This window comes from Grammomys surdaster, unplaced genomic scaffold, assembly GCF_004785775.1.
Source record: "Grammomys surdaster isolate TR1022 unplaced genomic scaffold, NIH_TR_1.0 373, whole genome shotgun sequence".
Lineage (NCBI taxonomy): Eukaryota > Metazoa > Chordata > Mammalia > Rodentia > Muridae > Grammomys > Grammomys surdaster.
This window is the reverse complement of record NW_021604792.1, coordinates 3,769,941-3,782,764: the sequence shown is the minus strand read 5'-3', so window position 1 is coordinate 3,782,764 and position 12,824 is coordinate 3,769,941. Positions and strand designations below refer to the sequence as shown.

General features: G+C 43.1%; 1 protein-coding gene across 1 annotated transcript in view; it reads left to right on the top strand.

The window, feature by feature from the left end:
• Positions 1–12,007, top strand: part of Dera (deoxyribose-phosphate aldolase) — an 81,950-nt gene extending 69,943 nt beyond the window's left edge. Inside the window, exons 7-9 of the mRNA XM_028781049.1 lie at positions 8,018–8,130; positions 10,847–10,996; positions 11,223–12,007. Coding sequence (XP_028636882.1) covers positions 8,018–8,130; positions 10,847–10,996; positions 11,223–11,279 — 320 coding nt within the window. The 3' untranslated portion in view covers positions 11,280–12,007. The remainder of the gene's footprint in view (positions 1–8,017; positions 8,131–10,846; positions 10,997–11,222) is intronic.
• The last annotated feature ends 817 nt before the right edge of the window (positions 12,008–12,824 follow it).

Below are 12,824 nucleotides of genomic sequence, written 5' to 3'. Positions count from 1 at the left end.
GCAAGGAATGTGGTTCTCACGAGCCAAGCATACCCTTGGTGTTTTAGAGATATTTTAAACCCTGACATTGTAGTTGCTTTCTGATTGCTGTTCGGTTTGAATATGCCTGACTCGTATGACGGGCTGGGCTCCGGACTGGGCGCAGGGAAAAGCATCAGCACTGCTCTGTATGCAGAGAGAAAGGATGAACTGGAGAGAGAAGATCCCCCCTCCCTTTCTTCTGCTCTCTTTCTCTTCCCTTCCTCTTCCTTCTCCTCTTTCTCTGCCTGCCTACCTGCTGGCCTGTCTGTCCATCCGTCTGTCCGTTTGTCTGTCTGCCTGCCTGTCTGTCTTTGTCTCCAAACATTCCCTCTTTTTCTCTCACAGGAAGACATTATATGGATGATATGCCCACATCTTGTGGCACGACTGTTCTTAGATTAAAGATCTGCATTCCATTGCTGCTTCCAACTTCCTTCTTGAGACATTTTTCAGCCATGAAATTGGATCTTTATCTCTCACCCTAAATTATTCTTAAGCTCGTATGGAACAAACGAGTCTAATAGGTTTTAATCTGGTGCCTCATATTTTTATATATCCTGTTTATTTTTTAAAAAGTATCTCATTGTGGATTGTAAGTGTAAATCAGTGTTAAAAATCACCATTAAAAAAAAAAAAACCACCTTTCCCACTACCTTTAATGGGTCATTTCTCAGGGAGTCATAGAAAACAGGAGGCTAATGAACAGTGTGCCCAGGAGCTCTTATTGTAGGGTCCATGCGACTTCACTCAGGGACAGGCTTTCTCCAGCAGTAGTTGAGTTTAAACCCTATTTTTCATTAGTAAAGCACACACTGTTAATAACAGCTCCCATTGTATTCCCCTTTGTACACTGAAGCACAGGCACCAGGCTTCCTGCTCTTACTAGAAACTGCCTGTATCATAAATAAGATTTGTTCAGGAAATAAAAATGTGTGTTTTCCCATTGTTAGTTATACTTTAAAAAATAATCACATCTGAAGCTTATTATGCGGCAATAGCCCTAAGATATTATTTTTGTAAATGTACTACTTTGGTCTTAATACTAGTTTTTAATCTCTTCTTGTTTCTATGAAGTCTGAATGAGATTTTGAAAATTGAATAATAATTTGATCCGTTAATCTTTTGAAGCTAGTAATTTTATTTTCCTCTCTCTGCAGTCTCTGAGGCTCGCAAATGAATAGGGCTTCATTACTGCAGTCTGCATTTAATAACCATTATCCATTATCTTGTAATTAAGACTCCCTGTAACGAATCATGAGGACAATGCAAAAATACATAGTACATTTCTTTAATGAACTGGAAAATGTTCGTCTTGTTCTATTTAGTAATGAGTTGCTGAATAGTCATTAAATCCACTGGAGAGTCGAGTTAGATGGATTTTGAAGACTGTCTTGAGTTTGTGGTTAATCTATTAGAATTAAAATTTCATCTTCTATTTTTATCAACAGCTGATTAGAAGTCATTGTCTTTGACCAAATTGATTAGAAGACCATATACAGGGGCAGCTGTTGTTTAATGGAAGTTTTTAATGAAACAGTACCATGGAGACTTGTAATTACAGGCCGCAGGAAAGCTTTGAGTAGCCTTAGACCACAAGAAGAGAATTGAGCTAAAGGTGCCAAATGAGGAAAATAAGAAATACAGTTTTATGTAAAGCAGTGCATTTATTATTAATTTTAATTTCAACTACTCACAGTTGAGTGCTGGTCCATTTATTGGACTACTTCTGACCCTCTCAGGCCTTTCCCACCTAGTTTTGGCATTAGCTCATTTCATTAAACTTTCGGACCGGTTGTAGGATAGCTTATGCTGATGGGGAGGTATTACCGCTTAAGGTTTTGGCTCCTAAGCTCAGTATGTGGGAGGTATGGTTGGCTGTTGCCAGATTCACACACGCTCTGAAGTAGGGTTGACTATGGCTAGCTTAATGCTCTCTCTGAGGCAGGGTTGGCTGTAGCTAGCTTCACATTCACTGAGATGCATTGACTGCAGCTGGGTTCACACTCACTCTGAGGTACGGTTGTCTGTGGCTGGGTTCACATGCACTAAGGTGTGTTGTCTGTGACTGGGTTCACATGTGCTCTGAGGAGAGGTGATTGTGTTTGGGGCTTTTGATGATTCTGAAGGCAGCGTGTATTTCTCTGAGGTAATTTTGTTTTAGCAAAGGGTAGGGGAAATGATATTAAAATGAGAAATGAAACAAAAGTCTGGCTCCCTAGTCTCACTGGAGAGTCCAGTGTTCTTCAGCAGTGATAAAGCACCGATAGAATGTATTTTCTAAAATTCTCTGTGTAATCAAATCTTGTTTTTCTTCCTGAAATCTAATGAAAGTCAGTTCATAAATGCCTGAACTGTGTGCTGTGTGATTCTCTGTCGTCCTTCTTCCTAATTTCCAAAACAGACAGAAAATGCAGCATCTGAAAACCCTGGAGTCATGTGATCAGACCCCATGCTTCCCTAAGGACAGAAGCCAGATGTTTGCAGGTTCAAAACCCTCTATAGTGTTTTAATGTAAAAAACATTAACAGTAGCTTTGATGGAACCCAGGGCTTCACATATGTGGAGTTGTCCCTAGGCCAATAGTAGCGTCACCTAAAACATATGTTTATATAATCACCACATCCCCTAGCAGCTTACTTACGAGGAGGCCATGCCCTCTCTGCTGTGCTTTCGATGTTTTTGTTTGATGGCCAGGTTCTCCCACATACCTTATCTTTCAATTTTGTCTGAAACAAATTGTATCCATGCATTATCTCCGCATCAGTCAAGCTGAAGAGATTAATTCAAGCATTGCAGTTCTTTTTGACCATTATATTTATCTGACATATTCCACAGTATTCCTCATATATGCCATATGTGTTCTGATTTCAGTTCACATCTGATGTCTAGAAAGGAAGCACCTAACATGGTCCTTAATACTTCCAGATCTTGCTTTTCCATGTGACTGTGACAACAGGTTGATGGACACTCCTGAGACTAAAGTGTAAAGGGACAGAGTGCTTAGGGAAAACAAAAGCTCCAAAAGCATGAGGAGAATTTCAGAAGTTAAAACACTTGTGTAATATCAGAAAGAGAATAGAGAAAGGGAGGAACTGTGTAGAGGGAGTATAATGGCCAGAAATGTGTCAAAATTAAGGACAGGCCATAAATCACAGATCTAAGAAAGTTAGAGACTGAAAAAGAAAATTGTTCCTAGTCGTGGCACATACAAATAGGAGGACACCAAAGGCAGACTGGAAACCTTGAAAAACTAACCAGAGAAAGGAAACACATTAGTTACCCAAGTCACAGGAAATGACCTCAGCAGACATAGGAAGTGACCTCAGCAGACATAGGAAATGACCTCAGCAGACAAAGGAAATGACTTCAACAGATAAAGGAAATGACCTCAGTGGACAAAGGAAATGACCTCAGCAGACTTCTAATCAGAAATCAGATCAACAATGAGTGAGGGAAAGAAGTTCTTCTCTGTAGCAGTGGTGTTGTCTGTCTTCACTAATCTTGAACAAAAGCTGTTGTGTTATTTGAAGATGTACTGGGATGAAGTGTGTATTAAATACTCAGGGAAGTCTCTAGGTGGTATATGAGTGAAGTATCATTGCTATGATGAGAGGAAATGAGATGGAATCATGTAAAATGCTCAACTAAGTCAGAGAAGACCCAAAAGAGGTGTGAAAAGTCAACAAAAAATGTAACAGATAGGAGAGCTATAAACATGGTACACATTAATCCAACAGAATCAATAATCGTTTTAAATGTTAATGGTCTAAATATACCAATTAAAAGAAGAGTCTTTAAAAACCACACTGAGCTCCTACTGAATGTTTATAAGAAATCCATAATAAAGACTCAAAGGTTAAAAGTAAAGGGCTGGAGAAAGACACACCATGCTAACTAGGAGGAGTAGCTGTATTAATTCTACACAATCAGACTTTAGGAGCATGATGAAGGCTTAAAGAAAGGTTTTTATATTTGTCAAGTGGACTGTTTGTTTTTAACAAGGCCTAAGAGTCTTTAATAGGTCTATACTTGGGGTAAGATGGCTCAGTGAATAAGGGCACTTACTTCAAGTCTTAACTACCTGAGTCCAGTCCTAGGAACCTGCATGATGGAGAGAGAGAATCAATCCCTACAGGTTGTCTTCTGATTGTCACGTGTATTTTTAGAAAGTCTGTACCTAAAAACAGAGCATCAAAATATGAGAGTCAAACTTTCACACTACTCAAAATGTGTTTGCAGTGGGAGACTCAAAACTCTCTTTCAGGAAATGATAACTTGAGCATGCAGAAGAACAGTAAGATGTTGTTGACCTGAATAGCACTGTCTCTCTGTATGGCAGGCATGTGTCCATTCTTTCAGTTGGCTTGTAGCCTCAGAAAAGAAGGTGCATGATGACATTCCCCAGGTCTTCGTTTACATGATACTTATACATAGTGCTAGAGTATTTTCTACTTTTCTCATTGCTGTGACCAAATATCCAACAAATCAACTAAGAGAGGAAAGATTTTTCAACTCATGGTTTGAGGGTCAAAAGTCATGTTGGGCAAGGCATGATGGGACTCTGTTTTAGTTTTGGTGTTGGAAGCATTTGGCTGGTATTCCTCAGCTCTCACATCTTGGCAGAACAGGAAGCAGAGACAAGACTAAGGTATAAACCTTAAGCAGTAATGAAGATATAAACCTCAAGTTTTGTTCCTAGGAACCATCTTCCTCCAATGAAGCTCAGGACAGCTCTGCCTCTTCATGGTCCACAATCTTCCAAGACAGTGCCTCCATCTAGGGAACAGGCCTTCACCATGCTGCTCCTAGTTCTCCATAGACTCATGGCCATCTTCACATAAAATACATGGAGCCCAACTTTAGAAATCTCTATAATCTTACAGTTCCAACCCTGCTCAAAGACCCAAAGTGCTCTGAAACTCAAAGAAGCTCCTTAGCTCTGAGTCCCGTAATGTATAAGAGAAGTTATAGGCGCCCAGTGTACACCAAGTACAAGTTCCTGTTGGAAAAGAAAGGAATGGTGATGGTAAGGAAAGACAGGACTGAACCCTAGCACGGACAACATTAAATCCTGGTGGGTGCCGCACATGTGGTTTCTCTGTTGGGTCAGCTCTCCTTGACAGATAGTCCACGTTCCTAGCATCTCTGTTATTCTGGGTTCCACACTGCTGCGTAATTACTTCTGTAGCTTCATGAGTAGCTCACTCAGGAGCTGCATGCAGGGCATCTGACCATGGCACATGTTGAGTGGCTCCTGTGGTTTTCTTGAACCTAGGTGCTAGTCTCCAGGACCTATCTCAATTTGTGTCTTGGGACACAATTCCCAAGAGTCTTTGTGACCTTCAAAACCTCATGAACACAGTCTTTCCTGTCTAAGTGTCTCTTAGCATTCTGGTTTTCTGAGCTCCCTTCTGAATGGCCCATAATCTCTGCTGCATAGAGCATTATGGGGCTTCTGTGGGCCACTGCCCCAGATGCTAACACAGAGGCCTTCCTTACCTAAGATCTTGGCTTCTTTGGGTGTGTATAGTTCTTGAGGGATTTGGGTGCTGTTACATATATTATTCCTTCTGACGCCTCATGTAACTCTCTGAAGCAGTAGGAATTTTCAGACCCATTCTAGAAAGGAGAAAAATTGAAGTTGTATGGCTACCATGTGAACCAGAGCTGGACACCAGGCTGACTCCCAGCCCTTCATGTTATTCCTCCAGGGTCACCGCGGTTTTGGAGGGAAGCGTTCTTTTACGTTCCCCAGCATGTATAATAAAGGTGTGTCTAATTGAGTCTTCCAGTGTACAGAATAGCTCTGGAAGTATCTTTTCAAACCAACTATAAGGGAAGATTTAGGTTGTTTCTGCATGTTCTGTCCCACATATCTTCGATAGACTCGGAGAGCCTCAAATTAATTTTAAGCATTGTCACACAGATTCCTAGGACAGAGCTGTGAACTTGAACCTACGTGTACCTGAGAACCGTATATGTGTTTCTTAAAGTCTGATTCGGTTGGTCTGTGTTGAGGATCCAGAACGTGGGTGTCTTTCATCTAAAACTGTAATTCATACAAGCTGAGATAAATGAATATAGAATGACCCTGTGACATCTCAGTACTCATACTCCTTGGGATATTGAAATCTGTGTGAATCTATGTATTCAGTCATTTGTCAGTTTTTGTGGTGAATGAAAACATTTGGAGTTCACACTCTCAGTTTTTAAATCAGTGTGTGTGTGCATGTGTGTGATACAGCATACAGCATCACGATTGGTTTTTACCTCCCTAAGTAGGACCCAGAAATTTCTTCTCTAGCTGTATATGGTACTCCTCTAGCGAATGGATGAGTTGGATTTTGAGCACTTCTGGGCTAGGTACCACCTGAAGGAAGGTGTCTCTGTTTTGGCTAACTGTGTGGTCCCAGATAAATGGGGCAATTCTAACAGATAAGCTAAGGTAAACTGCTTTAGCTGAAATCACTCACACCCACCCACAGAGAATGGGGGAGAGAGAGAGAGAGAGAGAGAGAGAGAGAGAGAGAGAGAGAGAGAGACTGACTTTGTACCATGTGACTTCAAGGAAACTACTTAACTTCATGTCTCCGTGGCCTCTTAGATAGTTCTTATATCAGTACCTGGTAACAGTGTTAAGGCTCTCCTGTGCTCAGGACACCCATGAAACACCTAGGTGCTGATCCCTGCTGCTGTTATTATGTGTTTCCTGCTGTTCCTGTAAACTACACAAACAGGTTTAAGATTCAAGAGAAGGAGGTTGTTGAAAACATCTGCCAACTGTGAAAGGGTACCCTATGTTTTATGAAGTCCTCGTCTGTGTGGGAGGTCTGCTGCTTCATTAATGCTCCAGAAATCAGCTGGTGACAGTTCTGGGGCTGTCACACCTGTGCTGTGTGTGTGCTTTCCTCCGAGTGGGGGAGAATGAGCAGGGAGTGAGTAAGCACACCACAGTGCTGTGGGGAACCGTCAAGATACATGGTAGTGAGCACAGGGCATAAAATTGTCTTTATTTATCTCAGTTATGCATTAAACAAACCAACTTGATTTTAATTGGCTGTGAAATATAGAGGCAAGAGTACCAGAATCCATTGAGTGGCTAATTTATCTGGTGGTGAAAGACAAAATTTTTAACAGAATTTTTTCTTTTCATTTTATACACGTGTGTGATGCATTATTACTTTTCCCCCACCCTTCCTATTCCCTGCCCAGCTCCTAAACCCCTCCCACCTTCCTATATCCCACCCACCTTCCCATACTCCCGCCTATTTTCCTATACCCTGCCCACCTTCCTATACCACGCCCACTTTCCCACTCCTGCCCACTTTCCTATACCCCACCCACCGTTCTTATATCCTGCCTACCTCCTAAACCCCACCCACCCTTCTATTACCCCCTTCTAGCCCTACACACACACACACACATCACACACACACACACATCACACACACACACACACACACACAGAGTTAACCATCTGTTCTTCCCTTTCATACATTGGTGTCTTTGTATTTTGTTTTGTGACTCATGAATTTTGACCAGGATCATGCAACTTTGGTTTCGAACTGTCCCTTGGAACCTGGTGTGCTCAGCCATGGGTATTAAACCAAAGACAATGACTGCCTCTCCCCAGAACCGACCAGTAGCAAGAAGTTTAGCAGGGACGGTGGAGCCCCATCCATGACTGAGGAATGATGGCATAGTCTTGTACAGGCCCGGTAGTGACAGCGTCTGCTGCTGAGGGGTATGATTGCAGTGGCCGTGTGTGCCCAGAAGACAGCAATTTACAAGCCTTCTCCCTTTCTTCCGGCTCTTACTTATCAACAGAGTTATTTTAAAGGGAGCTTTTCATTTTAGTGTTTTCACGTAATTACCAAAAAATAAAGTGTTTCATGGGTAGGGTGGGGGGATTGCACACGACTCATTTCTTTCAGTGATTTAAGTGTAAAAAGTAAGTTCTTAATTAACCTGGGAGTTTTTCTTTCTTTTGTCTTAGGATCAGATTTTATTAAGACCTCGACTGGAAAAGAAACAGTAAACGCCACCTTCCCGGTAGCCATCGTAATGCTGCGGGCCATTAGAGATTTCTTCTGGAAAACTGGAAACAAGGTAGGTTATTGCCAGCAAACCTTCCTTCAAAGTGTAGAGGATGCTGCTATTTATAACCCTCCTCACAGCCCACAGGATAACCGTCTCCCCGTGCAGAAGGTGCGAATGAGTCGCCTTTATTAAGATAAATGTTTAATTTACCTTTCATTACAAAAGAACATGTCGGTGGGGGGAGGCGTGCGATTAATGGAGTGAGTGGTGAGTGTGAGTGTGGGTGCACTGTGTGATCAAGAGGTAAACTCACTCTGTGTCCTTTTGTTAACTGAAGACAGTTTCGGCACTGACAAGAGATTCCTAAATGGCTTCTTTAACGAACTAATTGTGCAGCGACACAGAGGTTTTTCTGGCAAGGCGTTGGCCGGCGAAAACAGGTTAATATAGAGATTTAACTTCCTCCCGGAATGGAAAGACCCGCAGAGTAACATTTATTGAATGATAAGCTGTGGCGGCGATAGGAAAAGTATGCAGGATAATGGGAAATCATCTTCTCCTGTCATTATTGAAGGACACACGTAAATTGGTTTTTCTGTTGGGAAACCCCCGGTCCAGAAAAACTTATTACTTTTAATAATATGAGGTGAAGAGAAAATTCTCGAGGAGATGAACTTATTAAACAGAATAATGAAATGCCGCGTAACAGCAGGGAAAAGCTAGCTTCTGTCCTATAGCTCTTGAATTAAATATCCATTTTTTTGTGTGTTTTATGGAAGGTGGACGTGCTGTTTGGAAGAGCGTCGAGCTGAGGAGGGTATATGCTACCTTTTGTCAGCTTTTCGAAGAATAACAGAATTTTTTTTGAAACATACAAAGTTAAAAGGAAAAAATGCATACGAGGTGTTTCTTAAAAACTGATTTCGGATTTTTCACTTGAAGTTGCTTGCCTAGTCACAAATTATCTAAGAATTTTTTTCATAGTTGAATAGGTATGTGCCTGTGTGTGTGTGTGTGTGTGTTTAATATAATGAGATTTCCCTTCATGAGGAGCATCTTTTAAAAACCAGTATCTTGACTTCTGCCACCTAGAACTTCCTTCAAGCCGACCTTTAATGCTTTACCTGGTGGACGGAATGTTTTTATGGCTTTATAAGTGACTATAGCTTACATTCATTTTGGAGTTAGAGACTTCCATGGAATGTGCTCTTTGTGAGAGAAAAATCTCTCCTAGAGTTTTCTCTAAAAGAACTCACAACATTAAGCACAGGTAGGAAAAATAGCTGTTGTTACCCATAGAGGACACTGATCCCACATGCGTGCTACTTGGTGGTCTTTCTGCATTGATACAGACCCGACAATTTATTGAGTGTTTTGTTATTGTTGGTTTGTTTTCAAAGAAAAGCTATATTCATCTTTCCCCTTCAGTTGTAACTGTCTCCACTAGGTAGGCCCACAGGATTCATTGCTAAGGTTGTTTAACAAACTAGTTCTGCTGGGTCACAGAAGGTTTCTGAGAAAGCATTTGCCTAAGGACATCAAAATCAGATGGTCAGCTTGTCATGCGCGTGGATTCCCAAGCTCCCAGCCTTAGAGGCCGTGGGTCTGGAACTGCTGAGCTAGCTGGTGCATGTGTAACTGAGGCTGGGAACCACATTCGTGACACTGCTCCATGGCAGTGGGTGGGTTCACAGCCAGGCTTCTGGTTGCTCTGTGGCAGTGGGCGGGTTCTCAGGGAGGCTTCCCGTTGCTCATTGGCCACTTTCTCTTTGAAGTGCCTCCCACTACTGTGTTCTAGCTGACAAAAGCCCCAGTGTGGTTTGGAAGCTTGTGGGTCTAGATTTGTTTACTCTTTTGCATGGTTACATTCCTAGGACAAGGGAATCCAGGGGACCATGAGATCACTGTACATGAGACCTGGTCTTCTTTTCTAGTGGATATCAGACATGATGTAGAAACAACATATATTGGCTGATTTGAGCTATATCTTCTTGTTTTTTAAAGGATTTATGTATGCATGCATGCCTGTGTGTCTGTATGCACCATGCATGTGTGCATGCATGCCTGTGTGTCTATATGCACCATGTATGTGTGGGTGCCTGAGGAAGTCAGAAAAGGGCACCAGAAGCCCTGGAGCTGGAGCCCATGAACATGAGTGCTGAGAACTGAACACACGTCCTCTGAACAAAACATGGGTTCAGGATCGCCCTCAGCCATGAATTGGGCTGGTTCATGACCATCCCCCAGACCTTCTCCCATGCTTCCACTAGTGGTCAGCCTGCTGTATAGAACTCCACGTGTACAGCCTCAGAGAAGAAGCCTGCAACTCAGTTGATTAAGGCAACGGTCAGTTCTTTTTGCTGATGGCTGCCAATTTGATTTGGTTGACCTTGTGGCCACACTGTTTCCATCTTAAGTACACTCGTACCCTGCACCTCGGGATGAAGGCTCATTGGAAGCAGGGTAGACTGGACGGACACCTGTGGTGTATTTTGTCTATTGACACTTCCCTTGGCTTCTTCAAATGTGCCGATTTAGTCTAGACAGTGGAGGTTTATGACGTGACGTGCACCCTCCCTCATTCTTGCCCCTTCAGAAGGAGTGGCCCAGTTCCCATTTGGCTAAAAAGTTATTTTGAAGTTTGGTCAGGTAAGGCTGTGCTGAAATAGGTCTCTCTGCTGAGGTGAAGAAGGCTAAGAAGGAAAGCGTGGCTCAAGACTGGTTATTCATGGGGACACTTCTGAAATCAGCCTGGTGACAGTGGCTGTTCCTCTCTCCTCCTTAGGTAGGCTTTAAGCCTGCAGGAGGCATCCGCACTGCAAAGGAGTCCCTTGCCTGGCTCTCTCTGGTAAAGGAGGAACTGGGTGACGAGTGGCTGACTCCTGACCTCTTCCGGATAGGCGCCAGCTCTCTGCTTTCAGACATCGAGAGAGAGGTGAGTGACAGCACACTGTCCTTGGAAGGAGTCAGGCTGGGGAAGTCAGAATCGGGCCTGCACCTCCTGCAAGCAAAGCTGCCCCTGTTACAGAGATCGGTGAAGGTTCTGCTGACAGGCGTGCTAACGCAGCGCCGAGTGAAGCGACTATTGTGTGATAGTATGATAAGTACTTAATGTGGCTGGTTGCCTAATTATTAATTAATGAAACGGGCTTTCCTCACAGATTTACCATCACGTGACTGGACGACACGCGGCCCATCATGATCTTCCAATGTCTTAGGTCAGCAGCCAGCCCAGAAAAGCATCTTGCAACAAATTGTTCCAAAAAAAAAAGTTTTTGCATAATGGCTAAGATTATGTAATTTCAGAACAGTCAACTGACTTCCCCCTCCCCCCTCATTAAAATCTCCCCTGAAATCAACTCAGAACAATAAAGGAAACAAACCGCTTGACTCTGAATGCGGATTCAGATCAAGGAAGGTTGAAATGGTCTTCGTTACCAGGAGGTCGCATTTATTAATTTTGTGGAGATCTCCTCTGGAAAACTCAGAATAAAATGTTTCTGATAGCCTGTACTGCAGAAAATTCTGAAGGGAAAATAAAGTGAAATTGCCTGAGATCTGAGATTCTAGGGCAGGCAGGGGTCTTGGAGGGAAGGGTGCTTGTTACCAAACCTGGCACCCTGTTCAGCTCTCAGTAACTACAGGGTAGACAGGGAGAGCGGACTCCAAAGGGTGTCCCTCTGACGTCCACACACGCATGTCCCCTACCTCTGATGCATAATAAATACATTTTTAAAATGTGATAAAAATGAAAATGGGTGCTATAGCAAAGGAAGTTGTGCCCCCCTGTGCTGCCTCCCAGTGTGGCGCCCTGCCCCAGGTATCCACCTGACTCTCTGTGCTGAAGGGAACACTTTCATTAATTGTTTTGCTAATGAGATTGTGTTGTTGTTGCTAGAAAATGTGACTATCACTGAATTTTTAAATACAAAAATCTCTGTGCTTATTTTTCTATTTTGTTTACTCTCGGCATCGGTGGCCTGGGGGTGGGTGGTCTGGGCTGGGGCTTAAAAATATTTTCAGCAGGTGGAGGTGGAGGTAGTGATGCACATCTTTAATTTTAGAACTCAGATGTAGAGGCAGGTGGATCACTATGAGTTTGAGGCCAGCCTGGTCTACACAGAGAAACTCTGTCTCGATAAAGGAAAAAACAAATTCTGAGAGCACCTCCTGCCAGGCTTGGGAGCACCTCCTGCCCGGCTTGGTGGTCTTTGTCATCTTTATCTCTTTAAGTTATTTCTTTTAATGAAGAAAAAGAAAAACTGGGCCTGGGGCAGCATCTGCCTGTGACTCCAGCCAGAGCCTGTGTAGTGAGTCACAGGCTCTTGTCTAGAAACTAGGCAGACGGCATTTGAGGAAGGACACAAAGGCTGGCCTCTGCTTTCCACACACACCTATGCATTTACCTGCACACGCGTGTGGGTGTGCGCACACACACAGGTAAGTCCCAGCCTGGAGAAGTAGCCACAGTATAGGGATGGCATGCTTGTGTACCCAGGACTAGAAAAATAAATAAAAGTAGGTAATCAGCAAACTAGATGGGAATCCAGCCGCTGTGTCTGCATTTACTTTTGCGGGTCACCTTCCTGCAGCTAGGGACCCCCAAGCAGAGCTGTGACGTGTGACTGGCTTCAAGTTCTGTTTGTCCCTTTTGCTCTGTGGCTCCTCCTTCCCTCCAGCTTCTGTCAGCTTGCTGACATCTCTACCGCCTGCAGAACCTGAGCCTTCCAAATGGTGTCTTTTATTGAGTCTCTTAGTGCCCC